The following is a 24,775-nucleotide window of genomic DNA, read 5'->3' as shown; positions in this document are numbered from 1 at the left end:
TAGCATAATTAGTACGGTGATGGTTTGTATAAAAAATACTACGATTTCGTAGTTGTCGAGAGGGAGCATAAAAGTTTAATTTTGAAAGAAGCTCTATCGAATCAATACGCTGCGAAACGATGTCGTTTACAAATGATAACATGGCAAATTCGCGTCGTTCTTTTAGTGTTTGAATGTTAATGAGCATACATCGTGCTTCATAAGACGGAAGAGGTAACCTTGTCCAACCTAATTTTCGAAGCGCAAATAGTAGAAATTGTTTCTGAATTGATTCTATACGACTTTCATGTGTAACCGAAAATGGTGACCAAACTATGCTACAGTATTCTAGAATTGAACGTACATAGGCTACATATAATGTTTTTACTGTATATGGATCGTGAAAATGATAACTAAATCGTTTTATGAAGCCTAACATATTATTTGCTTTGTTGATAACTGTATTATAATGATCAGTAAAAGTTAGTTTGGCGTCTAAAATCACTCCCAAATCTCTGATTCTGACGCATTTTTCTACCTGTTGATCGCCTAAAAATATTGTTACATCGGGTGTGCTACGTTTCCTACTTATGGCTATGGCATTACATTTTTTCACATTCAGTTGTAAAAGGCTTTTTTTACACCACACATAAAACATATCGATTTCCTGTTGAAAAGTGTGCAAGTCTTCATCGTTTACTATTTCTAGGAAAAGTTTCATGTCATCGGCATATATGAGAGCTTTAACTTTTTTAAGAATGAAGGAAATGTCGTTGACGTACAGAATAAATAATAATGGACCCAAATGAGATCCTTGAGGAACTCCAGATGTAACTTGAATAGGTTTAGATTTTACTCCCTTGTATCTAACTATTTGCTGACGATTGGAAAGGTATGACCCGACCCATTTAAGAAGACCTGGACCAAATCCTATTTTTTCTAGTTTAAAAAGCAACATTGGTACGTCAATTCGATCAAAAGCTTTACTGAAGTCTGTATAGAGAACTTCCACATGATTGCCATTGTCCATGGCCGTCAACGAATAATGTATGAATTCGAGCAAGTTTGTACATGTTGAACGTCCTTTGAAAAATCCGTGTTGCGTGTGAGTTATTCTGTTTTTGACCATGTCGAATAAAGTTTTATTGATTATTGCCTCAAAGATCTTGGGAATGCAAGAGATTATAGCTATTCCACGGTAATTACGTACGTCGGATTTTTTGCCGCTTTTAAAAATTGGCACTAGAAAAGAGCTTTTCCACGTTTCAGGGAAACTACCTGATTCCAGTGACATGTTATACAGCCAGTATAACGGGGATGTAAGTTCTACTGATACATTTTTTAAGAATACTGGTGGAATCCCATCCGGACCAGCACCTTTGGAGGCATCTAAACTTTTCAATGCATCCGTAATGTCATGTACTTTGATTTGATGAACGTTGATGTCTTTAGATAGCTCAGGAAGAAATGAGAAATATTCACGATCACGATTTTCCTCCGAATGTGTGGTGTAGATTTCTTCAAAGAATGTTGCAAAGAGATTGCAATTTGCTTCAGAATCTACTCCAACTTTTTCGTCAAGGTGCATTTCAGGTGGAAAATTGTCAGATTTTAATTTAGTTTTAACGTAATTAAAAAAATTCTTCGGGCATGATTTTATTTCCCGCTCAGTTTTTTCGTTATACTCTTCGGATGCAATATCAATGGCATGATTTAATTGATCGCAAATATTTAAATAATTGGATAAGCTTTGATCATTCCTATATTTTTTGTATGCTCTATGTGCTTTCTGTTTTCTGTTCTTCAGGTTTTTAATTTCTCGATTGAACCAAATGGGGTACCTTGAGGTATTATGTCGTCTTCTTTTCTTCAAAGGTATAGTGTCGTGAATTATACCGTATAATATTCTGTAAAATGTTGTAACGGCATCTTCGACATTTTCTTCATTTCTTAATACATTTTGCCAATTCACCAGAGAAATTTGTTGTCGTATATTATCATAACTTGCTGAACGATAATCATGAACTTCTTCAAAATCACATTCTTCAGGTCTATTGTTTACATGCACAATTAGAGAGAATTCAATTGCTGTATGAAATAGTTCATTTTTCCATAAGGGATGCAATGATTCTTCAACACAGAAATCTTCATCAATATTCGTCATTAAAAGATCCAAATAGCGATTCTGTTGATTCTTAACATTATTAATATGATTGAGACCAAGACTTGCAGAACTATCGCATATAAATTGCACCGCTTCATTCTCTCCATAAATTGGTAGCAAGATGCTCTCATTGTCAACGTCTGGGATGAAATCGATATCACGTTGATTGAAGTCTCCATAAATATGCACTTTTATTTCGGGGGGAAAATTGCTAATGATATTTTCAGCATTATGATAAAATTTTTCATAGATAACTTTACGAGCATTACCGGGTGGAAAGTACACAGAGACAAAAACATGTGTTTCACCTGCTATGTGCACTTTCACCCATACATGCTCAAACTCTTTAAATTTAGTCGTTTTGATGATATCTGCGTTTAAATTTGTCGAAACAGCAACTAATACTCCACCCCCGTAATGGTATAAACGGAAGTAAGTACAATTGAGGTGGCTATTTCATGCCTAAAGATTGATTAACTATGAGCTCCTCTTATAATTGTTAGAAAACCGCGTGTCAGCTGTAATCGAATGTGTGTTAGGATATTCGTTTAGATATGTTCATGACTTCAGACCGCTGCTGATTACAGAAGTGTCGTGCGACTTCAGAGTAACAGGAAATGTACGAACAAGTCGAGTTCCAGATCAGTGTCCGGGATCATACAATGCAGTTGGTTTTTATGTCCCTTTTTCTATTTATGGACATCGATTTTTTGACCTTTACTACATTTGTTTCGATGAAACCAATGCCACTCCAATCTACACTCATCACACAGTGTATGGAAATGAAATCCAATGTAAAGAACGACAAGAATGCCTGAGTGTGTATAAGCATTACTAAGATTAAAGTATTGTTCAATTACAGATAGGTGTACAACTTCATTTAGGCCAGTCTTCAAAGTACCTGGTTTTCCCAAAAATTTGGACGTTACATCAGCATATTCACAATATAATCAAGAGAATAGACTTACTGCTCTGTTTGCCTCTGATTCAAAACCGCGAGAATCGGCGATGGAGTATTTCGATGAAAACTATTTGCAGAAAGGACATCTTACCCCGCATGCCGATGGACTGTTCACCACTTGGCAATGGTCGTCGTATTTCTACATCAATGTGGTTGGCATGTGGGAGCGAATCAACAATGGTAATTGGAAGTTCCTGGAGGAAAAGGTGAGAACTATAGCCAATGCCACCAAGCAGAATTTAGACATCTATACTGGAGCTTATGATACATTATCGCTATGCTCCCTACAACACTACTGTAACAAATTTACTTTGAGCAATGGGCGAATTCCTGTACCAAAATGGCTGTGGAAGATAGTTAAATCGCCAGAAAACAATGCCGCTATTGCTCTGGTTGTCAGCAATAATCCGTTTGTTGATGAGCTTCCAATTTGCGGCCAGGGTCACGAATCGTATGGGTGGAATAAGAATATTGTTACAGGTAGAACTCATGGCGCAGTGAGCTACTGTTCGGTCCAGGATCTGAAAAGGATTGTTAGAAATATCCCGCGAGAAGCTTTGGCTCCGTATATTTTGAAAGTTGTATATTCGAATGGATAGTTGCATGGAATGAAATATTTTTAGCACAATTGTCTGTCATTTTCCCGAAGAAGATTTTGAATTAAAATCCTGAACATCGAATAATAAAGTTTAATTCAAACAGTTTAGCTTCAAACACGACACTTTAATTCTACCATCATTTAAAAGCCGGCGCCCTTGAAAATCGGTGCGTTTTCAATCAGTTGCTAATTTAATATACCGTCAAGGCGCCATTCACCGTGGGGGCTCCATTCACCGTGTGCCTTCGAATATTTTTTCATTATTTCCATATTGTGATTGAATGATATGACAATTTCCCTTCAATTTTACCAATACACACGGTGAATGGAGCCCCCACGGTGAATGGCGCCTTGACGGTAACAATATTTAGTCTGTACAGTTTTGCTGAAGATGGTTATAAATTTATAATTAAATGGATTAAAGATCAAAAATAGGTTGGCATAGAAAAAAAAACACAGATTAATCTACCTAGCGGTTATAGTGCCTTTCTCACTTTTTGTCTCTTTCAATGAGATTTTTAACCCAAACTTTATTCATCTAAGTCCTTCCAAAGGAAGAACTCACATTTTGTGTGTTTGTCGGAAGTGGGATTTGATCACAGCTTCTTGGCATGAAAGGCATACTGGGCGATTGCCCACCATTGCCTTCACCTGTGGCCAGTTCTAATTTCTGTCGACTTGTTTGATTTCGTTGTTGAGGCTACACCGCCATGAGCCTCTGGGTCTGCCTCTGCTGCGATGTTCTGTCGGGTTCCAATCTAACGCTTGTTTGCAGATTTCGATTCCGCCCCTGCGTAAAGTTTGGCCGACTCAGCTCCACTTTCGCTCCCGAATTTCTGTCACTATCGGCTTTTGATGACATCGACGATGGAGCTCCACGTTGGAGATCCAATTGTGAGGCCAACATGCACGAATTATATACCGCAGGCATTTATTGATGAAGACCTGCAGCCGTTGAGTGTTCTCCACTGATACACACCAGGATTCGCTGGCGTATAGCAGCACAGACTTCACGTTCGAGTTGAAAATTCGGATTTTGGTCCGTTGATTAATCTGGTTGTTTTTCCATACATTTCTTAAATTCGCAAAAGCAGCCCACGCCTATTTGATCCGTGCACCTATGTCGATCTTGGTGTCTCCTTCGGCCGTTATATGGCTATGTACCAAGATATTGGAAGCTTTCAACATTCTCCACTGATTGCCCAGCTACCATAAAGCTGGAAGGGTTGACTGTGTTTACATCCAACGATTTGGCCTTCTTGAAGTTGACGGTAAGACCTGCCGCTGAGGAGCGATTGGCAAGATCATCGAGCTTGCTCTGCATATCAGAGCGCCGTTGAGCTAGAAGAGCAACGTCATGAGTCAGTTCGAAGTCATTTAGGTGCTCCATGGTAATGGGTTGACACAGCAATCCACGATTTGGCTCACGGTCAATCGCACCAACCAGGATCTCGTCGTTTACGATGAGGAACAGTAGCGGTGATAGTATACATCCTTGCCTCACTCCAGCAACGTCCCGGATGGGATCGGACAAAACACCGTTGTGCAGTACTCTGCACGAAAATGCGCTGTACTGTGCTTTGATGAGGTCGATGATTTTCTCAGGGAGACTCTTGCGCCTTAGGGCTTCCCACATGTTGCCGTGATTGAGACGGTCGATAACTTTTTCGTAATCAATGAACATCAGGCTCATGGAATTCATTGATTTGCTCCAGAATGATACGGAGCGTGACAATATGGTCCACACAGGATCGTCCGACACGGAATCCTGCCGTCGGAGAGTTGCGTCAATCTTCTCCTGTATCCGGTTTAGGATCACTTTGCAGAGGACTTTGAGAACGATTCACAGTAACATGATGCCCCGCCAATTATCGCATACAGTCAGGTCACCCTTTTTGGGTACTTTCACTAAGACGCCTTGCATCCAGTTGGCCGGAAATGTCGCGATTTCCCATATGTTGCAGAATAGTTTATACAGTAGTTGTGCGGATACTACGGGGTCAGCTTTGAGCATCTCAGCTGATATGCGATCCCCTGTTCGATTTCATGCTACGGATGGCTGTTTCTATCTCCTGCACGGATGGAGCTTCGGTGTTGACACGGGTAATGCGTCGAACCCTTGGTGAATCATGCTGAGGTGTTGTTGGCGTGACCGACACTTGAAACTGGTTTCCGAAGTGCTCGAACCTTCGTTTCTTTTGGTCAGCCGGGTCGGTCAGTAACTATCCAGACGTGTCTTTCACCCCAAGTAACACACTTGTCACCGAAGAGTCACGGCGGCGCAGGTTTTTGTTGCGCAGAAGTCACTGTGACTTACTTCTAACAAATAAACACTCACTTGCTAGGAGTAAGTCACAGTGACTTTTGTGCAACATAAACCTGCGCCGCCGTGACTCTTCGGTGACAAGTGTGTTACTTGGGATAGGCATCGTAGAATTGATCTTAGCCCCACTAAGGCGACGTGAGACATTGTAGGGGAGACGGAAATCGCCGGTGTTTGTGGCTTTCTCGCTTTCGTCGGCTAGGGAGTAAGCCCACGCTCTTTTGTCCCGTTCACATGAGCGTTTCACTTCCTTCTCGAGAACTGAATAGCGCTGACGGCCTACGGCTTTGGATCCTCGTGTTTTTGCTCGCCGATTAGGAGATGATGGTCGGACGCAATGTCGGCACTACGTTTGTTCCGCATATCTAGAAGACTCCGTCTCCATTTTCGGCAGATGCAGATGTGGTCGATGTGATTTTCCATAACGCCATCACGGGAAACCCATGTCACTTTGTGCACTTGTCGATTAGGAAAGAACGATCCCCCAAACACCATGTCATTGTTGCCACAAAACTCTGTAAGCAGCTCTCCGTTTTCGCTCATTTCTCCGAGACCTGACGTGCTCATAGTCCGAGTTATCGGAACCAACCTTCGCGTTGAAGTTGAAGTCACCCATGAGGATCTTGATATCACCTTTCGGAACCACGTCCGAAGTGGCGCGTGATGTTGGATCATGGATCATTTTTTATTTTTTATTCTTCAATCACTAATTATAATAAGTCTTATACTTGGTTAAGACTTATTATTATTAAGACTAATTTTTTTCTTCAATTTTTAATGTTAATATTCCGAAAACTTTTGTCCGAAAGTTATTGGTTGACACATCTGCATGACAAAATATTTTAAAATTACATGGTTTCTCGTAAAAACGCCAAAATAAGCTCAAAAACTAATTTTTAATTATTAAAATTATTTTTAAAATAACTCCAAAAAAGTAGGCTGTTGAATTTTGACGCCTAATTTTTATCAAAATAAACAACCTTGACGAAGACGCGATGTCCCTAGGACGTGAAACTTAGAAGTTAGACGATGGTGCCACCTGTGCGGATAAGTTGCGAACCACTAAATTCTTGACAATTACTGCCCCTGATCATTACAAAAAAGTTTGTCAAATACACCACGACTGTATTGAACTTGGTATTGAAAATATTTTGATGTGATTAATCTGTTTTCAGTATATTCTATATCGTATTGGAATAGTGCATTTTCATATTAAAACTTGCCTGTTAAGCCTAACCTGTTGAAATCTCGATTTTGAAAAGACATTTTGGAGGAATTTATCGTTTATTACATTCCAATTTTAAAGCTGGAAGCTTGGTGGAATTATTGCTTAATAGATTTTGTTCAATTTCAGAATATTTTGTCCAAATCCCTAGGAGATATTCCGTCAGGTGATGTTGAAATGCCCCGGAGAATTAGGAGTGATTTTTTAGAAAAAAAAAAAAAATACATTTTCAGACTGTTTCAAGGAAGAATAACTCGAAACGGATTATTTAGAATCCTTAGATTTCCGTTTGGCTATGGAGAGCTATGGAAAATTTTGGACGAGAACAGCTTTCCCGGGAAGCTGACTAGACTGATAAGAGCAACGATGGACGGTGTGCAGAACAGCGTAAGGATTTCGGGTGAACTATCCAGTTCATTTGAATCTCGACGGGGACTACGACAAGGTGATGGACTTTCCTGCCTACTCTTCAACATCGCCCTGGAAGGTGTTATGCGACGAGCCGGGCTCAACAGCCGGGGTACGATCTTCACGAAATCCAGCCAATTTGTCTGTTTTGCGGATGACATGGATATTATTGCTAGAACATTTGGAACGGTGGCAGAACAGTACACCCGCCTGAAACGTGAAGCAGCAAAGGTCGGACTGGTGGTGAATGCGGCTAAGACAAAGTACATGCTGGTAGGTGGGACTGAGCGAGACAGGACAAGCCTTGGCAGCAATGTTACGATAGACGGGGATACTTTCGAGGTGGTAGAAGAATTCGTCTACCTCGGTTCCTTGCTAACGGCTGACAATAACGTGAGCCGTGAAATACGAAGGCGCATCATCAGTGGAAGTCGTGCCTACTATGGGCTCCAGAAGAAACTGCGGTCAAAAAAGATTCACCCCCGCACCAAATGTACCATGTACAAGACGTTAATAAGACCGGTGGTTCTCTACGGGCACGAGACGTGGACGATGCTCGAGGAGGACATGCAAGCACTCGGAGTTTTCGAGCGACGGGTGCTAAGGACGATCTTCGGCGGCGTACAGGAGAACGGTGTGTGGCGGAGAAGGATGAACCACGAGCTCGCTGCACTTTACGGCGAACCCAGCATCCAGAAAGTGGCCAAAGCCGGAAGGATACGATGGGCAGGGCATGTTGCAAGAATGCCGGACAACAACCCTGCAAAGTTGGTGTTTGCTAACCATCCGGTTGGTACAAGAAGGCGTGGAGCGCAGAGAGCACGATGGGCGGACCAGGTGGAGCGTGATCTGGCGAGTGTTGGGCGTGACCGACGTTGGAGAGCTGCAGCTGCAAATCGAGTATTATGGCGGCAAATTGTTGATTCAGTATTATCATGAATTTGATGTTAACTAAATAAATGAAATGAGATTTCCGTTTTTCCATGAAATACGTATAACGAATAAATATTTCGTTCTAATATTTGTCAAGGATTTCGGTGAATATTACCGCAAAAAAAAGAATATAATGATAAAAGTTTCTGAAGGGATGTACAATGTACACTTTAGCATAACAGTGAAAGTGGTTCCAGTTTTAGCTGATTATTTTCTGTTCCCATTACACCTTAAATCACCCAGTGTGCGTAATTCGATGGCTCAACAAGTGGATTAAACAATCAACCGCAAAATCACCGCTACTTAATGCGAAATTGGGTGCTATAAGTTATTTATTTGGCATTATCCACGTTATTGTTCTACGATATAAGCCCTTCAGAATATTCATCAATCGCTGATCATCGCCATCCATCAACAAAAGCTATTGTGATGAGCCAAAACAAATCGACCAAAACAAATCAACCGATTACTCGGTCGGTTCCTACATCGCCTGTGTACGGCGATGGGAATAACAACAAGCGACCAAGAGATGATATACAAATCGATGACGATCCTGACTGCGATTTGCTTAGCAAAATTCAGCCGATGTTCTCGATCTCGAACGCAAAAATTGAAGCTAAGATCGATGCAAGCAATGCCAAGCTAGAGGATAAGATCGTTGAAGTGGAGAACGTGTTGTTCGATTTAAAAGCCGAGTGTACGTCGAGCATCAGTAGTATTTCTACGGCGGTAACGGAGGTTCGAGATGAGCTCATTTCGACTGTTCGACGATTGGAGAAGGCTAGTGATCTCATTATCTCCGGCCTTCCCTATGTGACGAATGAGAACCTGATGGATTCATTCTTCAAGTTACAACGAAGTGGGTCGACCCATAGTAGACCTCAAACGGTTGCAGAGATTTCCAATTCCAGTCGGAACAACCCCACCAATTGTCTGCCAGTTTGCAATGAAAAACGCGAGGGATTCATTCTACGGCCGCTATCTGCGAACGATAAATTTGTCGCTACGTCATCTAGGTTTCGACAATGATCGGAGCGTTTGAGGGATGCGGACTCAACTTTTTTAGTCATTCAATTTGAGCACGTATCTTTTCTTCCTGTGCTCCCCGTTGTTGAGTTGCTTATCTCTATGGAGATCAATTTCACAGTGCACGCATTAACTACTCCACACAAAATTTAAACATACTGGTTGCAGCAAAAGTTACAATTAAATGTATATAATCAGCGGATTGTGTACCACATGGACTTGGAAAAATAATTTACAAATTCTGGGTAAGTTTTACACGGGATTTTCACACGTTCTAAACGTTTTTTGTATATGATGACAAAGTTTGTGTGTCATTGAACGTTTCACTTGCTTTAGCGTGACTCAGCAAACAATTTGTGTATCCAGGCACACTCTGATCATCTTGGAGGTTTGGCAGCAGCCAGGCTGCTGTCAAATTTCAGTCCGCAATCCTCAGCGAAAACCTTACTCAACATGATAGGGACATCAGAACAACTGCGATCAAATTAAAGAAAAACGTTTTACTCGTGATGGGATCGTTTTTGTTCAGCGCTTAAATGGATCCAATGCTGAGCTGGTCGTAGACATCAAACAACTTACTGTTCACAAATCTTCAAACCTTTCCAAATAGTTTTTCTCTTCCTTCCCTCAGTTCTCCATGTCTCCCACCATTTGCACTCCATGTATCCACCCACTCCTGAAAGTCATCATATTTTGAAGTTACCCTTATCCAGGAAGCTTGTCTTTTCCTTCATATGCATCTTCCATGCTTCCATCCTCAAGTTATTCCCGTGAATCCTTCCAATCCTGAAAGTCAAAGTCTGGGCTTAAGCCATGATTTTCTGCTATTTGAAATGTTCCATGAGTTTACGATTGAAATAATCAAAGTTTGCGTTGGTGATAGCGACGTTTAATCAGAATAATATTCAATCAGCGGTTTACGCTGTTAAGTGAATCCCCCTAATAAAAGTAAATAATAGTTAGATTATGATACTTTGGATTCTCACATGAAGTAGATGCTAAGAAAAATAATACTTAACGACGACCAGTATCTACCCAACTAACATTTTTAGTCAAATAGGCTAGAAAAGATTCATAAAACCAAAATAAAAGATGATAGTTCTGAAAACCTCTACAAGACTAATTAGTCATCAAAATTATTATTTTATGCGATTTTGTTGCTCAAATGCACAGGAAATTACTCAATTTATCATTAGATTTCATTTTCTCCTTTCAAATTCATTCCAGGCAACCAGGAAAAAAATTCGAGGAATGCCTAATTTACTGTACAAATTGAGCCAACAACATCATCAACGGTAATTTCACCGATTTGTGGAATGTGTCAGCGAGATACCCTTCCAGCGAAGGCCGAGAAGCTGTCGCCAGCACCCGAGAAGGATAAGAAAGCTGATTAGTGGTATAATTTCGGAAATTGGAGATTATTTTTCCATCTCCTAGTAGTGAAAACCGCCCCACTAGAAAAGCAAATAAGAGCAAAAGTGCGGTGGTGCGGATAAAATGTGCGCCGAGTGTTGGATGATGTTGGTGTTTCCGTTGCTGCTGTCACTTTTTGCGGTGACTGTTTACGGTGGTTCGTGCCGGGAAGCCACTCTGTGCTGCAACGGGCGAGATTCCTCGTGTGTAGTGCAAAAAACCTTCTCAAATACCATGGCAATGGCATCGGATTCGAACGTGAAACCATGCTACTGCGACCATGCCTGCTTGAAGCTGGGCGATTGCTGCGCCGATTTCAAGGCATACTGCGGAGGTAAGTGCACAGGGTTGGTTGGGTTGGGGATTTAAAGTTTCCGACGTGCAAGGTCAATAGAATTCTGCAAGGTGACTTCACGAATGAACGTTCGGTTCATTCTCGTTCGTCCCTTCCTTTTCCCTCTCACGCGAATTTTGACATTTTCCGGTGGTTTGTTTTGATTCCCATTCGTTGCCGTTCTTTTCTCTCTCGGAGAGAAAATTGAGGTTAAATTTCGATGCAAAATTCTATTAGACTGATTAAAAAGGGGCGGGCTTGAACACACAGAGTTCATGAATCGTGATTATAATTCAATTATGGATGGTTGATTGAGAAGCTGACTCTTGACATCGGTGGCAGGTTCATTAGCAGGAGTGTGAAGAGTTTATCAAATTATAACATTCCTATTGCGTATCGTGTGTCGACGATATTTACAGATGCAATCATCGGTAAATAATAAGGTAGGGTATTGGTTCCCTTAACCCTAAAAGGGATACCTGGGGTCCATTGGACCCCAGGCGCCTTTCAGAGCTCGTCTTTGATGGAACACACTCAGCGAGGTGACGAAACTGAGGCCATGCAGGTATTCCTTTTAGGGTTAATAAGCATGTGGCTCCCATTTTCATCCTACGAAAAACAAGGGATTGGAGCGCTGTTTGTTTTGTTTATTATTTTTGTATTTTTTGTTAGAAGTGAGCACCCATGTAAACACAAAGAACGGAATCAATCGGTGCCGTAATCACTTGTTTTCGGATAGGATGGATATGAGAGCGTGAGATTACTGATGGCACACATACCCTATTATATATATTTTTTAACTTAAATGTACTAAAAATTTCAAGTATCATTCAAATAAAGAACGATTAAATAACATACCTCTCTTATAAAATTTCAATTTTCAACAGTGAGCAAATTTCTAGGAGCAAGACACTGTGAAACTGGCAACTCTGAGTAATCTTGAGTAACTCTTTTTGTTTGAATCCATTCAGAAACGTCTCTGCGAATTGTAAAATCAGGCACGACTGCTCGTTTTTTTAACTAATATCAGGCAACACTTCGGGAAAATCAGAATGATCCAGAGATATCCAGAGAAATTGTGAGCAACATTTCGATAACAGAGTTCCTCTTGCTGTATCTGTCTTGCCAAATTATTTTCATTTTCTTGCATAGAATGTTTGAGATGTTCGCCAGATTAAGAAGAATATTTAAAAGTTCTAGCTAATTAAACTCAATCATAGGTGATATTTCAGTGGTTTTACAAAGATTCGACGACACACATTATCCGTTGCGATCACGATGCCCTCCGCTATCGACATCACCTTCCTTGCGATCGCATGCATCATTTTAAGTTAAGAGAATTTTATGTTATTACTAATTCTGTACTCGCCCTAGATTAGTGCCCAACTTTCGTTGCATATCTTGTAGACGGTTCCTGCGTTACGCATAAACGTTGCCCATGAAAGTTGACAGTGCAGGAACGTAATGCCACCACGCAAAACGGTCATTATTATTCCCTGAGTTTTCTGCTCCATGAAAAATTCCTACCGGGCATTCGAAAGCTATTCCAAACGTGTCAGACACGCATAAATCTCATCGCCTTGAACAAGTTGGTTGGATGGACTCCGCCCGTGACAACAGCAGGCATCAGGGAGACACTTTGACAGAGATAAAGATGATTCCAAGCAGGGGGACAATGACGACCAAACCCCACAGTTAGTGGTTGGACTGCATTACGGGTGGTGAATGACAAACGTTGGGGGAGAGGAATCTGAAGCGTCCAACCGAAAGAATGCAAGTAACGAGAATTTATATCTCGCTTCCCGTGCAAAGTAGTCTCGGAGCATTGTTCAACATGGTTCACTTTGCGGTATGCACGAGATAATGGATATTTTCGAATGACAATATTAATTTTAAATTGAAATAAATTTATTCGGTTACAACATTGGCTGTCTTGTTCAGTTAACGGGGCATTTTGTTCGGCTGTCCGTTGAGTATAAATTCCATCTCATTATATTTGTTTGGTTTAATAATTTAGGTATGTGCAAAACTGTCTGTTTTTCTATAATTGTATTTCATTTGATAGGATATTGTACAAGCCTTTTTTGCAACGCACTCGTCAGGTCATGGCTACTTACACGTGCACTTACCGTATCCGCAATGGCCTGGAGCCGGATACTGTATTCCATCCAGCGTTAAATTCAGTAAAATTGAGAGTTAAGGGCCGTTTTTTCATCTACAGCATCATCAACGTCCACTGCCCACACGAAGGGAGACCTGATGACGAGAAAGAAGCATTCTACGCGCAGTTAGAGCAAATATACGATGGTTGCTCGCCGCGTGACGTGAAAATCGTTGTCGCCGACATGAACGCGCAGGTAGGAAGGCAGGAAATGTACTAACCGGTAATCGAGCGAAACAGCCTGCACGCCGTATCGAATGATAACGGCCAGCGATGTGTAAACATTGTAGCCTCCCGTGGTATGGTAGTCCGAAGCACCTTCTTCCCCCGCAAAGATATCCACAAAGCCACCTGGAGAACACCCGAACACCAAACAGAAAACCAAATCGACCACGTTCTAATCGACGGTAAATTCTTCTCGGATATAACCAATGTCCGCACATACCGCAGTGCGAATATAGACTCGGATCACTACTTAGTCGCTGTATGCATGCGCTCAAAACTTTCGGCAGTTATCACCACGCGTCGAAGTCGAACGCCGCGGCTCAACATTGAGCAGCTGCGTACCGTAGAAGTGCCTCCGTACCACGCGCAGCAGTTGGCAGTGGCCTTAACAACGGAAGAGCAGCTTGGCGCAGCTACACTTGAAGATGGCTGGAGGGACATCCGATCCGCCATTGGTAGTACCTCGGCTACAGCACTAGGCTTCGCGACTCCGAATCACAGAAACCACTGGTACGACGGCGAATGTGAACAGTTGAAAAACGAGAAGAATGCAGCATAGGCGAGAATGCTGCAACACTGTACGAGAGCGAACGAGGCACGTTACAGACAGGCGCGGAACAGGCACAACTCAGTCTTCCGGATGAAGACGCGCCAGCAGGAAGATCGAGATCACGAAGCGATAGAAGAGCTGTTCCGCGCTAAGGACATACGAAAGTTCTATGAGAAGCTGAACCGCTTGCGTAGAGGCTTCGTGCCACAAGCCGACATGTGCCGAGAAAATCACGGCAGTATTCCCACGAGCGAGCGTGAGGTGGTCGAGAGGTGGCGGCAGCATTACGATGAGCACCTCAATGGCGATGTTGTAAATTTTATGCCGTCGTCTATCACCGATTGCAAGAGAGTTCGTGGGGCGATATCAGGCTGGATTTATGGACGATGGATCGAGTGATGTGCGTAGTTCGAGTATCAGGGACAAATTCGAGTCCCTTCGAATCTCGCAGAGGATTACGGCAAGATGATGGTCTTTCATGTTTGCTGTTCAACATTGCTTTAGAGGGTGTAATCAGGAGAACGGAGATAAACACGAGTGGAACGATTTTCACGAAGTCCGTTCAGCTGCTTGGTTTCGCTAATGATATTGATATTATTGCTCGTAAATTTGAGGCGATGGCGGAAACGTACATCTGACTACAGAGTGAAGCCAGGCGAATCGGATTAGTCATTAATGTGTCAAAGACAAAGTACATGATGGCAAAGGGCTCCAGGGAAGAATCACCGCGCCCGCCACCCCAAATTTATATCGACGGTGATGAAATCGAGGCAGTTGAAGAATTCGTGGGCTCACTGGTGACCGCCGACAACGACACCAGCAGAGAAATTCAGAGGCGCATTGTGGCAGGAAATCGTGCTTACTTTGGACTCCGCAGAGCTCTACGATCAAATAAAGTTCGCCGTAACACGAAGTTAACCATCTACAGAACGCTGATTAGACCGGTCGTCCTCTATGGGCACGAAACATGGACTCTACGTGCAGAGGACCAACATGCCCTTGGAGTTTTCGAACGGAAGGTGTTGCGTACCATCTACGGCGGAGTGCAGATGGAAGACGGGACTTGGAGAAGACGAATGAACCACGAGTTGCATCAGCTGCTGAGAGAACCAACCATCGTCCACACCGCGGAGGCTACGGTGGGCGGGTCACGTCATCAGGATGTCGGATAGCAACCCGGCTAAAATGGTTCTCGAGAGTCATTCGACCGGTACGAGACGACGTGGAGCGTAGCGAGCTAGGTGGGTCGACCAAGTGGAGGACGATCTGCGGATCCTACGCAGAGTGCGGAACTGGAGACAAACAGCCATGGACCGAGTGGAATGGAGACGGCTACTATGTACAGCAGAGGCCACCCTGGCCTTAGCCTGATCGGTAAGGTAATTAACCAACCAGTTATCGCTCAATAGCATAGTTGTGCTGATTCGTCACGAAAGGGATATAACATTTTGCCTCCTTCATAAAAAATAGGTCGTTCTTTCGAGTTAGACTGTCACAGCGGTTAGTTTAAATTAGACTTTAGATATTTCCAAAGAGATCTCCTTCAAAGATCTACCGTGGGGTGCCCTAATTTCACGCGGGTCCAAATTTCGCTCACTGATAATATTTAGAGATGATAATCATAAAACTAATTGTGTAATTGTTCAAATTACACTTTTGCTATGCTGTCTAAAGTGAAATTAGGACAATTCAGCAATTACTTCTATGATTATGATCTCTAAAAATTATCAGTGAGCGAAATTTGGACCCTCGTGAAATTAGGGCACCCCACTGTACTAAAATATCAAAAGACACCTAGAAAGACACAGTTATATTTTTTATCACAACCTTTCGACCTTTCGACTTTTTGTCTTAGTTAGTTTTTTATTTCGATCTTTCGACTTTTTGACCTTTTGTCCTAGTAATTTTTTATTTCGACCTTTTGACCTTTCGATTTTTTTACCCTTCGACCTGTGAGTGTTTCCGGGCCATGTTTGTGGTCCCCATTTTGCAGGAACAAATGAAGTTTCTTTACCATGGGATGCTGCAAAGTTTACGCATCGCTGGCCGTTATTACGTCGTTGAGTTCGGATCTCATTTGTGACCTTAGGTAGGTTGAAGCGAGATGGTGCACTTTCAAAATTTATTGTTCAGCATTACAATTTTAGGAGCAATTGAGAACGATATTATTCTCATCAGTATCTATTACTGGGCAGTGACGTGGAGTTTGCTCCTCTGCAACCGGATTAGACAATAAACTCAACCAAGACGAAGTACATGATTGCGGGTTAAGACAGAGGCAGGCCTGGTGTTGGTGATGCTAAGGTTAGCTGGGATTGTGCTTGAAGTTGTTGCAGAATTTGTGTATCTTGGAACTCTTGTAACAAGTGACAACGACGTTTTCCGTGAACTGTAGATACATTTGCTCTGTTTTAAATGCATTTTCTACCGATGACCCGCTACCACGCCAATCACACGACTATATCAATAGCATTGAGTGACAGTAGAGACATTTGAGGCTCATTTTTGTTTGATCAACACATTTTGGGGCCATTTCAACAAAAGAGATGTTGACAAAAATGCCTGTCACTGGGCTGCCTACTACAGTCACGAGGCGTGGACCTTAGGGAAGGTAGACCAAAATTTATTCGGGGCTATTGAGTGTTAAGTGATGCAGACAATTTTTTGGTAGCCAAATGCATGAATCACGAGGTAATTTTAGCATTATGTAATAAATGATTGCTGCCCAAAAGGTCTCAAGAAATAAATTGTCATAAAGAATCAAACACCCAAGTAAAAAACAAGCATTTCAAACAGTTCTAAAAAAAGAAAATCTGCGCCGGTAAATAATTCTTTTCATCGTCAGATTTCCCTTTGCTCTTTTGTGGTCTTTGATCTCTTTTCCAACCAAGTTTCAACCTATGGCTGTTTTCAATAACGAGTGAACAGTACTACACACTTAAAAAAATTCATGTAAATTTGCGTCACTTTGGATGCACATATAAAAGCGACACATATGACGTAAATTTGAACGCCCATGTGACGTAATATTCAGTCACATTAAACTGGATTTTTCGTCATATGAAACGTAATGACTCACGATTCCCAAATTGTTTACGTCACCTCGAACTCAATTTTACAAGAATGACGTATAATTAAGTCGAAAGATCTGTAAATTTACGTCATTAAACTGTTTACGTTTTGTGCAGTAAATTTACGTCACGAATAATTTTGATTTTTTCGTAGTGTGTATGACCAAACAACGTACAATTTACGTAGCTATTTACTGCAACCCAACGTCATTTCAAGCACACTTCAAACGAATCATGTTGCCACCAAAAACGCTGGCGAAGAATCCGTTTCAAGTTGCAAATTCTACAGCAGCCAATACTTTTGGCTCGAAAAATCACACCCGTTCTATGCAAAAAGAATGCCCTCAACGAACGGTGGCATTATCTTGTAATTTGAGCTCTTGGGGGAAAAACACCGTTTTAGACTTTCCTTTGATCTCGGGGCAGCAACATTCCTGTGGAGACCGACCGGTTATTTCAACATGTGGCAAAGGATAGAATGGAAAAATATGCCACCAACCAACCAACCAACGAAACGACCGCCAGCGAAACGACCATCGAAACCGTCCACTCGTGCACAAGAGTGGCCCAGTCTGTCAGCATAAGGACGAAAGGGTTCCCTGTCTACCCACCTACATTCATCCTCAAAACTCAAAAGAACAACGCAACAACGGTAGCTCTATTGGGCTAAAAACGACCGACGATGGCAGGAGACATCCTCCAAAAGCGTGGATACTTACTTCAGCTGTGTTTGCCCGTGGTTTCTAGAAAGGACAATCACATGCAGGTTTTTTTTACAGAACGTTCGTTATTGGCAGACATAGTTGATGTTGGTTGGAGCCAATCGGTGTATGCTCTTTGTGTCCTATGACTATTCCCACTCACTGATGGGCATTTGACATGTTTGAATTCAGTAACAAATTTTGAAAACGACGTATAATCAATGGTGTACCATTGATTATACGTCGTTTTCAAAATTTGTTACTGAATTGTTGTATGACATCTGAAGAAGTTCATCTGGTGACAGCTGACGTTTGACGATTTCTAGCACCGTTACTTCGGGTGAAGTTGATTTGGATTCCTGGGTTCTACCATGTTACTTTGTGCACTAGGCGATGGAATAACATGCATCCCCCAATTGTCGCTGTAAACAGCCCTTTTCGTAGTCTGATTTATCGGAACCAACATTTGCGTTGAAGTCGCCCATTAAGATCTTACTATCATCTTATCTACGACACCTTTCAACATGTTCGAAAATCCCTTCATTTATTGAGGGTAACGTGTTTCATTCCGGTTCGGTCTAAGAAGTTTTTGTATGAGTAATTTACTTTGCTTCTTCCTGCCTCCCATATGATATAGTATATGGAAAATGGTCACTGGCAGAGAGAGCTCAAAACATGGGTGTAGCCATCTTTTCGGGTAGGGAGAGAAGGGGACAAGCACCCTTAGCAAATTTATACGTGCTACACAGCTAATAGTAGTTTACGCAACAAGGTGCAGAATGATGATTTTTACAGCACGAGTTGTACATTTATCCAACGAGGCTTGCCGAGTTGGATAATTACGACGAGTGCTGTAAAAATCGAGTTCTGCACTGAGTTGCGTACAACGTTTTTTGCAAGTTCGTAAATTACCGCTTGAACAAAATTTTTCATCAAACTGTATACTGATGCTCATAGCCATGTTTAAAAAAAAACTGGTCATAGCAGGTTATACTGTGCAGTTGTCACAATTTTTCAAAACTGCATCCAGAAAGCATCAAGAAGTTGATCAAAACTGAAAACAGTGCTGTAATGGTTCATTACGCAACGCAAATCAGTGCTGTAATGAATCATTACAGCACTGTTAATTTGGTGTGGGAAAGTAGACTTTTTCCTGTCAGATTTGCGTGAGGTAAAACAGCCTATTACGATGAGAAATTGCAAAAAAAAAGTTACATCATATAACCTGTAACAAAAGGACCCCGTCATATCGCACACATTTTTTCATCTGCTTTTAAATTTACAGGTTGCTCTCAGTATGAAGCTTGCGTTCAACATTTCTCACAAGAAAGAGTATAATGTACACGGAGAAATCAAACTACCTAATTTTTGGGTCGATTTTACTCAAAGCTGAGTATATCGAATAAACTAGTTACCCAAAATTAGGTTGTTTTCCCTCTTTCCCTCACCGATGTTGTCAAAAACAAATAAAGATGCATCTACCCAACGGGGGTCCTTGAGCCCAATAAGCCAATTTTGGGTATATGCAGGTTTACTCAAATTTGGGTTGAATGAGGGGGGGGGGGGGGGGGGGGGGTCTTGGGTTGAATTTACCTACTCTTAAGTAAATGTTTTTGCTGGAGGTGAAGGCAATTTACCTAGTGTGAGTTTAATCGATTTACTCAAATTTGGCTTATTGGGCCGAACTATGGGATTGCGTCAAAAGAACTCAATTTTGGGTAGTTTGGCAGCTCCGTGTAAAATCCAGTGAGATGGAATAGAAGTTTAAATGTCAAATCTGTTTACGTAAGGTGTAATTCTGAGAAATTTTTGCTTTGTTGCTTTTATGACTAAACGCAACACGTCGATGAAACTGAATATAATAACATTATATTATAAAACCATTATTTAACTCTTCAGGAGTCATTTTGCACATCACGCTGGAAAAAGCTCGCCTTTTCTATACAAATCAGCGTTCTGCTGGTAGTGATGGCTAATTTATGGAAGATAAGGGATTTTTTTTACTCGTGCATAATTTCTGAAGCTCGCATTTTTTGTTAATATCTACAGAATTTTCGAAAAACTCCTGAAGGGAATCATTGGAGAAAATCTTGAAGTATTTCCTGGAGGTATTTTTGGAGAACTCGTTATCCATTATTGGAAAATTCCTGGAACTCACCTGAAGAAATTTCTGAACAAATCATTGGAATATATTAAAAAAAAAATTGTGGCTTCGTGGCCGAGCGGTTAGCGGCGTCAGTCGTTTAGGTGTCTCGTAAGCCTCGGAGTGTGGGTTCGATTCCCGCTCCAGTCGGGGAAAACTTTTCGTCAAACGGAAAATTCTCCACTGGGCCACTGGGTGTTATATGTGTTGTCCGTTGTCAAATGTTAGTATTGTTCAGTCTGTAGAGGCCGCAAGGTCGAAGACGGTGTAATTGTCTTTTAAAAAGAAATGTCCGGAGGAATTTAAGAAGGGATTCCAGGAGAAATTTTTGGTGAGTTTATTTCCAACAGAAACTGCGGGAGGAAGCTCTAGAAGAATTCCAAAATAGGTTTCACTGGGTGAATTCCTGATGAATTCCCTGAAAAGCATGCAAGTACTTATTTCTTAAAAGGTGTATATCATAGTCACATATTTGCGCTGCAATCGCAAGCTGCAAAAGGTATTTTTTGAAGGAATTCTTGGATGGATTGCAAAACAAATGCGAGAATAAACTCCTAGAAGATTTCTTGGAGATAATTGTGGAAAAAATCCATTCTTGGGAATTCTTGGAGATTCTTGGGGAATTTCCTGGATCCTGTATGCATCCCTCTAACATAATCTGAAAAAAAAAATCAATGCAAATTGCTGAAAGAATTTCTCTAGAAATCGTTGAAGTAATTAAAAAAATCTACTGGTAATCCTTTAGATTTTTTTTGTGCCTCCATAGACAAAAAAAATGATACAAGGATTTCTGAAATTTCTGAAAGAAATTACTGAATAAGTTTTTGAAAAGATCCAGAGAGGAATTTTTGAAGGAATCAATATAGAAATTCCTGAAGGCATCCCTGGAAGAATTCCCGAAGCAATCCTTGGAGGAATCCTAAAAAATCCCTGGAGAAATTCCTGGATAAATCTCAGGAGGAATTCCTGGAGGAATTCTTACAGGAATGCCTGGAGGAAACCTTGGATGAATTCCTGGAGGGACCTTTGGAGGAATTTCCGAAAATATGCCTCTAGTAAAGTAATTCCTACAGAGTCTCTGGAGGTAATCCTGGAGAAATGTGTGGTGGAACTTCCGGACAAATTTCTGGTCCAATTTGCTGGAGAAATCCTTGAAGAAATTTCTGGAGAATACCGAAATTTTTGAAAAAATACCTTGAGAATTTCTTGGCGAATCCATGATAGAATATCTGAAGGAATTCCTGTAGGAATCCTTGGAGGAATTTATGAAGGAATTCCTTAAAACAATTGGCGGATTGGCGATCCATAGCCTTAACCACTAGGCTAACTGGAGACCCCGGCTTCATCACAAATCCTAAATATCCTGTATCATAAACCTAATACTCCTTTATCCCGAATCAGTCACTAAAACCAATGGAGTGCAATGCACTCCAGTTCTCTTTGCTGGTGATTCTAGAAGGGCTGTTCATAAACCACGTAGACAAAAATTTTGAAATTTTGTAAGGAGCGTAGACTTCGGCCAAACCTCCCCCCCTCTTATCCCCAAAAAGTCTACGTGGTTTATGAACAGCCCCAGAACAGTCCAGAAGTGCGCATGTGTAGCTTTGAACCATGTAAAAGTTGAAATTGTAACAATTGTGTTTTATTTCTTTGTTAGGCAAAATTAGTATTATTAGTAAAACATTAGTAGAAGTCAAAATTGACTAGCAAAAGATGTTACCGGAAACCGGGGTCAAATGGATCTTCGGGTTGAAATTGATCAGACATTTTTCCGTTAGATAAAGTATGTTTTAAACAGTTTCTTTATATGAATCGTTAAGTATAGGATTCCTACATCACGATACTTGAAGGGAAACTATATAAAGTATGCTTGATCTAACTGAAATACGTCTGATCAATTTCGACCTGGAGATCAATTTGACCCCGGTTTACGGTACTTATGGTCCATGTTTGCATAGACTGTATCAGAAATTATAAATATACTTTGTTTATTAAATTAAATGAACTGTTCTAATGATTTCAGGCCAAACATTTCAATAGGTCCTATCTGCATTTGAGAGGCTCTCTTTGTTCACTTTCTCTTTCGATTATTGCAATGTAATGGTACACTTTTCAATTATTTTTGCAGTACAAATCAAAAGACGATTGTTTTGACCATCGTTCAATGCAAGGAGACAGTCATAATACAAATAAACAGCTGAGATATGAACGAAAGAGAGGGAAACCAAAGAGAGCCTCTCTTCTGCAGATAGGACCTTTAGACATGTTTGGCCTGATTTTTACCAACCTCTTTCAGAGTATAGCATATTGTACTCTATATTTTTATGCTTCATTTCAATTGTCTTGATATTTTAAAGAACTGTCGAGTTCTCTTACAAATAACTTAATTTTTCAAATTTGCATTTGCACAAAGGGTGTTTTTAATGATTTCATGATTATTTATCACTTAATACCAACAATTATATACATTTTTATCACATTCGGTTTTCAACAAACTGTCAGAGGAATGCCTTTATGAAAATTTGGGAGAATTCGATAAAGGCATTTCCACAACATTTTTTCGAAGATCATGTTTCTTATTTTTTAAGGTTTTCTACGTAACATAAGAACTACCAAACAGTTTCTTAGCTTTCCTGAACGCATTTAATCTAAACAAACTTATTTTTTCAACTCATTCGATTTTTCAGATGGCAAAGCTTGTCATACCGTAAAAACGAATACAGTAAGCAGTAATTAAGACATTCGTTTGTTTAACGTTTGTTGCTACTGGTGTTGTTGAGAAATTTGAAACAAAAAATTTGTATTGAGAAGGCCCGTTATGGTGGTTCTTGATCAAATATTCCAGTAAAAAATACTCTTACCAATCAAGAGATATCTTTTATTATCGATACAGCAATTTTTATGTGTTTGGAAATTAAATATTCTATCTGTGAGATTTTTTCTTTTCTACTATGCTACAATTTTTGACCACTTTGTGCAACTTCAAATTTTAATCATCTGGTTTAAAGAGCCCTATTTTTTAACTTTTGACAGAAACATCCACAAAATTGGTATTATTTGATTCGTTAGCATGTTTACTATAAGAGCTAGAAGAAACTATTTTGGATATTGTTCTCAAATTGAAATGGCAGTTAATCGTTAGTGTATTTATAATTTCTGAAACAGTCTATAGAAAAAAACGTTAGTGTTAGTAATTGTCAAAAATAACAAAAAAAAAACTAATGTGTAAATACTGGGGGTGGCCAAAATGTTTGAGATAGGCAACTTTTTTTTCTCTCACAAAAAAGTTCAACATGCTGTAACTTTTCACAAAGTACATCAAAAATTCTCAAACTTTGACTGTTTGTCAACCTATTATATGTGTATTATTGGCACAAATTTTAGCCCGATTGGTTAATCTTTCGCGAACCTAGAACCGAAATGCTTCACAAGTCTTCAAAACACAGCTACTTTTTAACGTTGAAAAAAGTTATCACGGTTTGACACATTTTGGTTTTTTTTTTTCGGAAAACTGTAATTGTTTTACATCTATGTCATTAAATTTTAGTCTCGATATCCAGAGATTTTCTCCTTCTATTCTCAAAACATCTCTAATAAGATAAATTAGGGCGTATTCGATTAACGGAAAAACACATTTGGTAATTTCATTCAATTCGGTTCAATGGTTTCTGCACAGATAAACAGACGTATCACTTGGAACAAAATGCGATTAAAATAATCGTCACGCAAACATAATCGCCCAATGCTAATTATGCTGTAGTACGCAAACCCACTGAGTAGATGGCGGTAGTGAGCAAATGTCAAACAGGAGCAAAAGCGATGCGAGCACCATGAGCAAGCGATTTGCGAACTACGGAATATTTAAATAATCCGTTAAAAAGGGAAACGATGGGAAGTGAGTAGAGTGAGACATCTGTTTGTCTGTGGTTTCTGTGATATGACAGTTCAAAATTTAGTTTTTGATTGATTGATTTGTCTTTATTAAAAAGACTTTCAGCCCTTGACTGGTTCGTCTCTAAAAATTTAGTTGTCTAAAAAATGGTGTTTTACCAGAACGGTTCTAACTTCGCGAAAAATTAACCAATCGAGCTCAAACTTGTACCAATAATGCACATATAATAGGTTGGCAAACAGTCGAAATTTGAGAATTTTTGATGAACTCTATGAAATGTTACAGCATGTTGAACTTTAATGTGAGAGAACAAAAAAGTTGCCTATCCCAAAAATTTTGACCACTCCCTGTATTTGTAGTTAAATGTTCAGAACGACACTATAAAGTTGTGAAAGGTTAGATGCGCGGTTTTGTGGCGTCACAGGGTGTGTGATTAGGTCCCAATATTAAGCCTTTTTCTTTTAGTTTTCTGAGTATTTCTCCAACAGACGGTGAAGAAGACGACGGAACGGCTACATCAACCAACTTTCGATAAGAAATTCCAGTCGGCGGTGCTTTTGCTACAGTAAGGTGAATTTGCAAAAAAAATACTAGATTTTAGGTGATTTACCAGTGGTGCTCAAATTGCCCCATTGGCCAAATTACCCCGGCTACCTCTATTTTGTTTT

The 24,775-nt window shown here is 40.5% G+C and overlaps 3 protein-coding genes across 12 annotated transcripts in view; all 3 read left to right on the top strand.

Annotated features, from left to right (window-relative positions):
* LOC109400336 (somatomedin-B and thrombospondin type-1 domain-containing protein) overlaps positions 1–24,775 on the top strand; it is a 541,334-nt gene that overhangs the window by 111,519 nt on the left and 405,040 nt on the right. The window lies entirely within an intron of this gene.
* LOC109405215 (uncharacterized) overlaps positions 1–24,775 on the top strand; it is a 214,918-nt gene that overhangs the window by 53,610 nt on the left and 136,533 nt on the right. Inside the window, exon 2 of the mRNA XM_029868341.2 lies at positions 10,845–11,364. Coding sequence (XP_029724201.2) covers positions 11,115–11,364 — 250 coding nt within the window. The 5' untranslated portion in view covers positions 10,845–11,114. The remainder of the gene's footprint in view (positions 1–10,844; positions 11,365–24,775) is intronic.
* LOC134290643 (uncharacterized) lies at positions 1,272–3,848 on the top strand. Its single transcript, XM_062857821.1, has 4 exons — positions 1,272–1,298; positions 2,539–2,575; positions 2,647–2,937; positions 3,006–3,848. Exons 1-4 carry the CDS (start codon positions 1,272–1,274, stop codon positions 3,701–3,703), a joined length of 1,053 nt encoding a protein of 350 aa, XP_062713805.1. The 3' UTR covers positions 3,704–3,848.

This window comes from Aedes albopictus, chromosome 3, assembly GCF_035046485.1.
Source record: "Aedes albopictus strain Foshan chromosome 3, AalbF5, whole genome shotgun sequence".
Lineage (NCBI taxonomy): Eukaryota > Metazoa > Arthropoda > Insecta > Diptera > Culicidae > Aedes > Aedes albopictus.
This window is presented reverse-complemented; position numbering and strand designations above follow the sequence as displayed.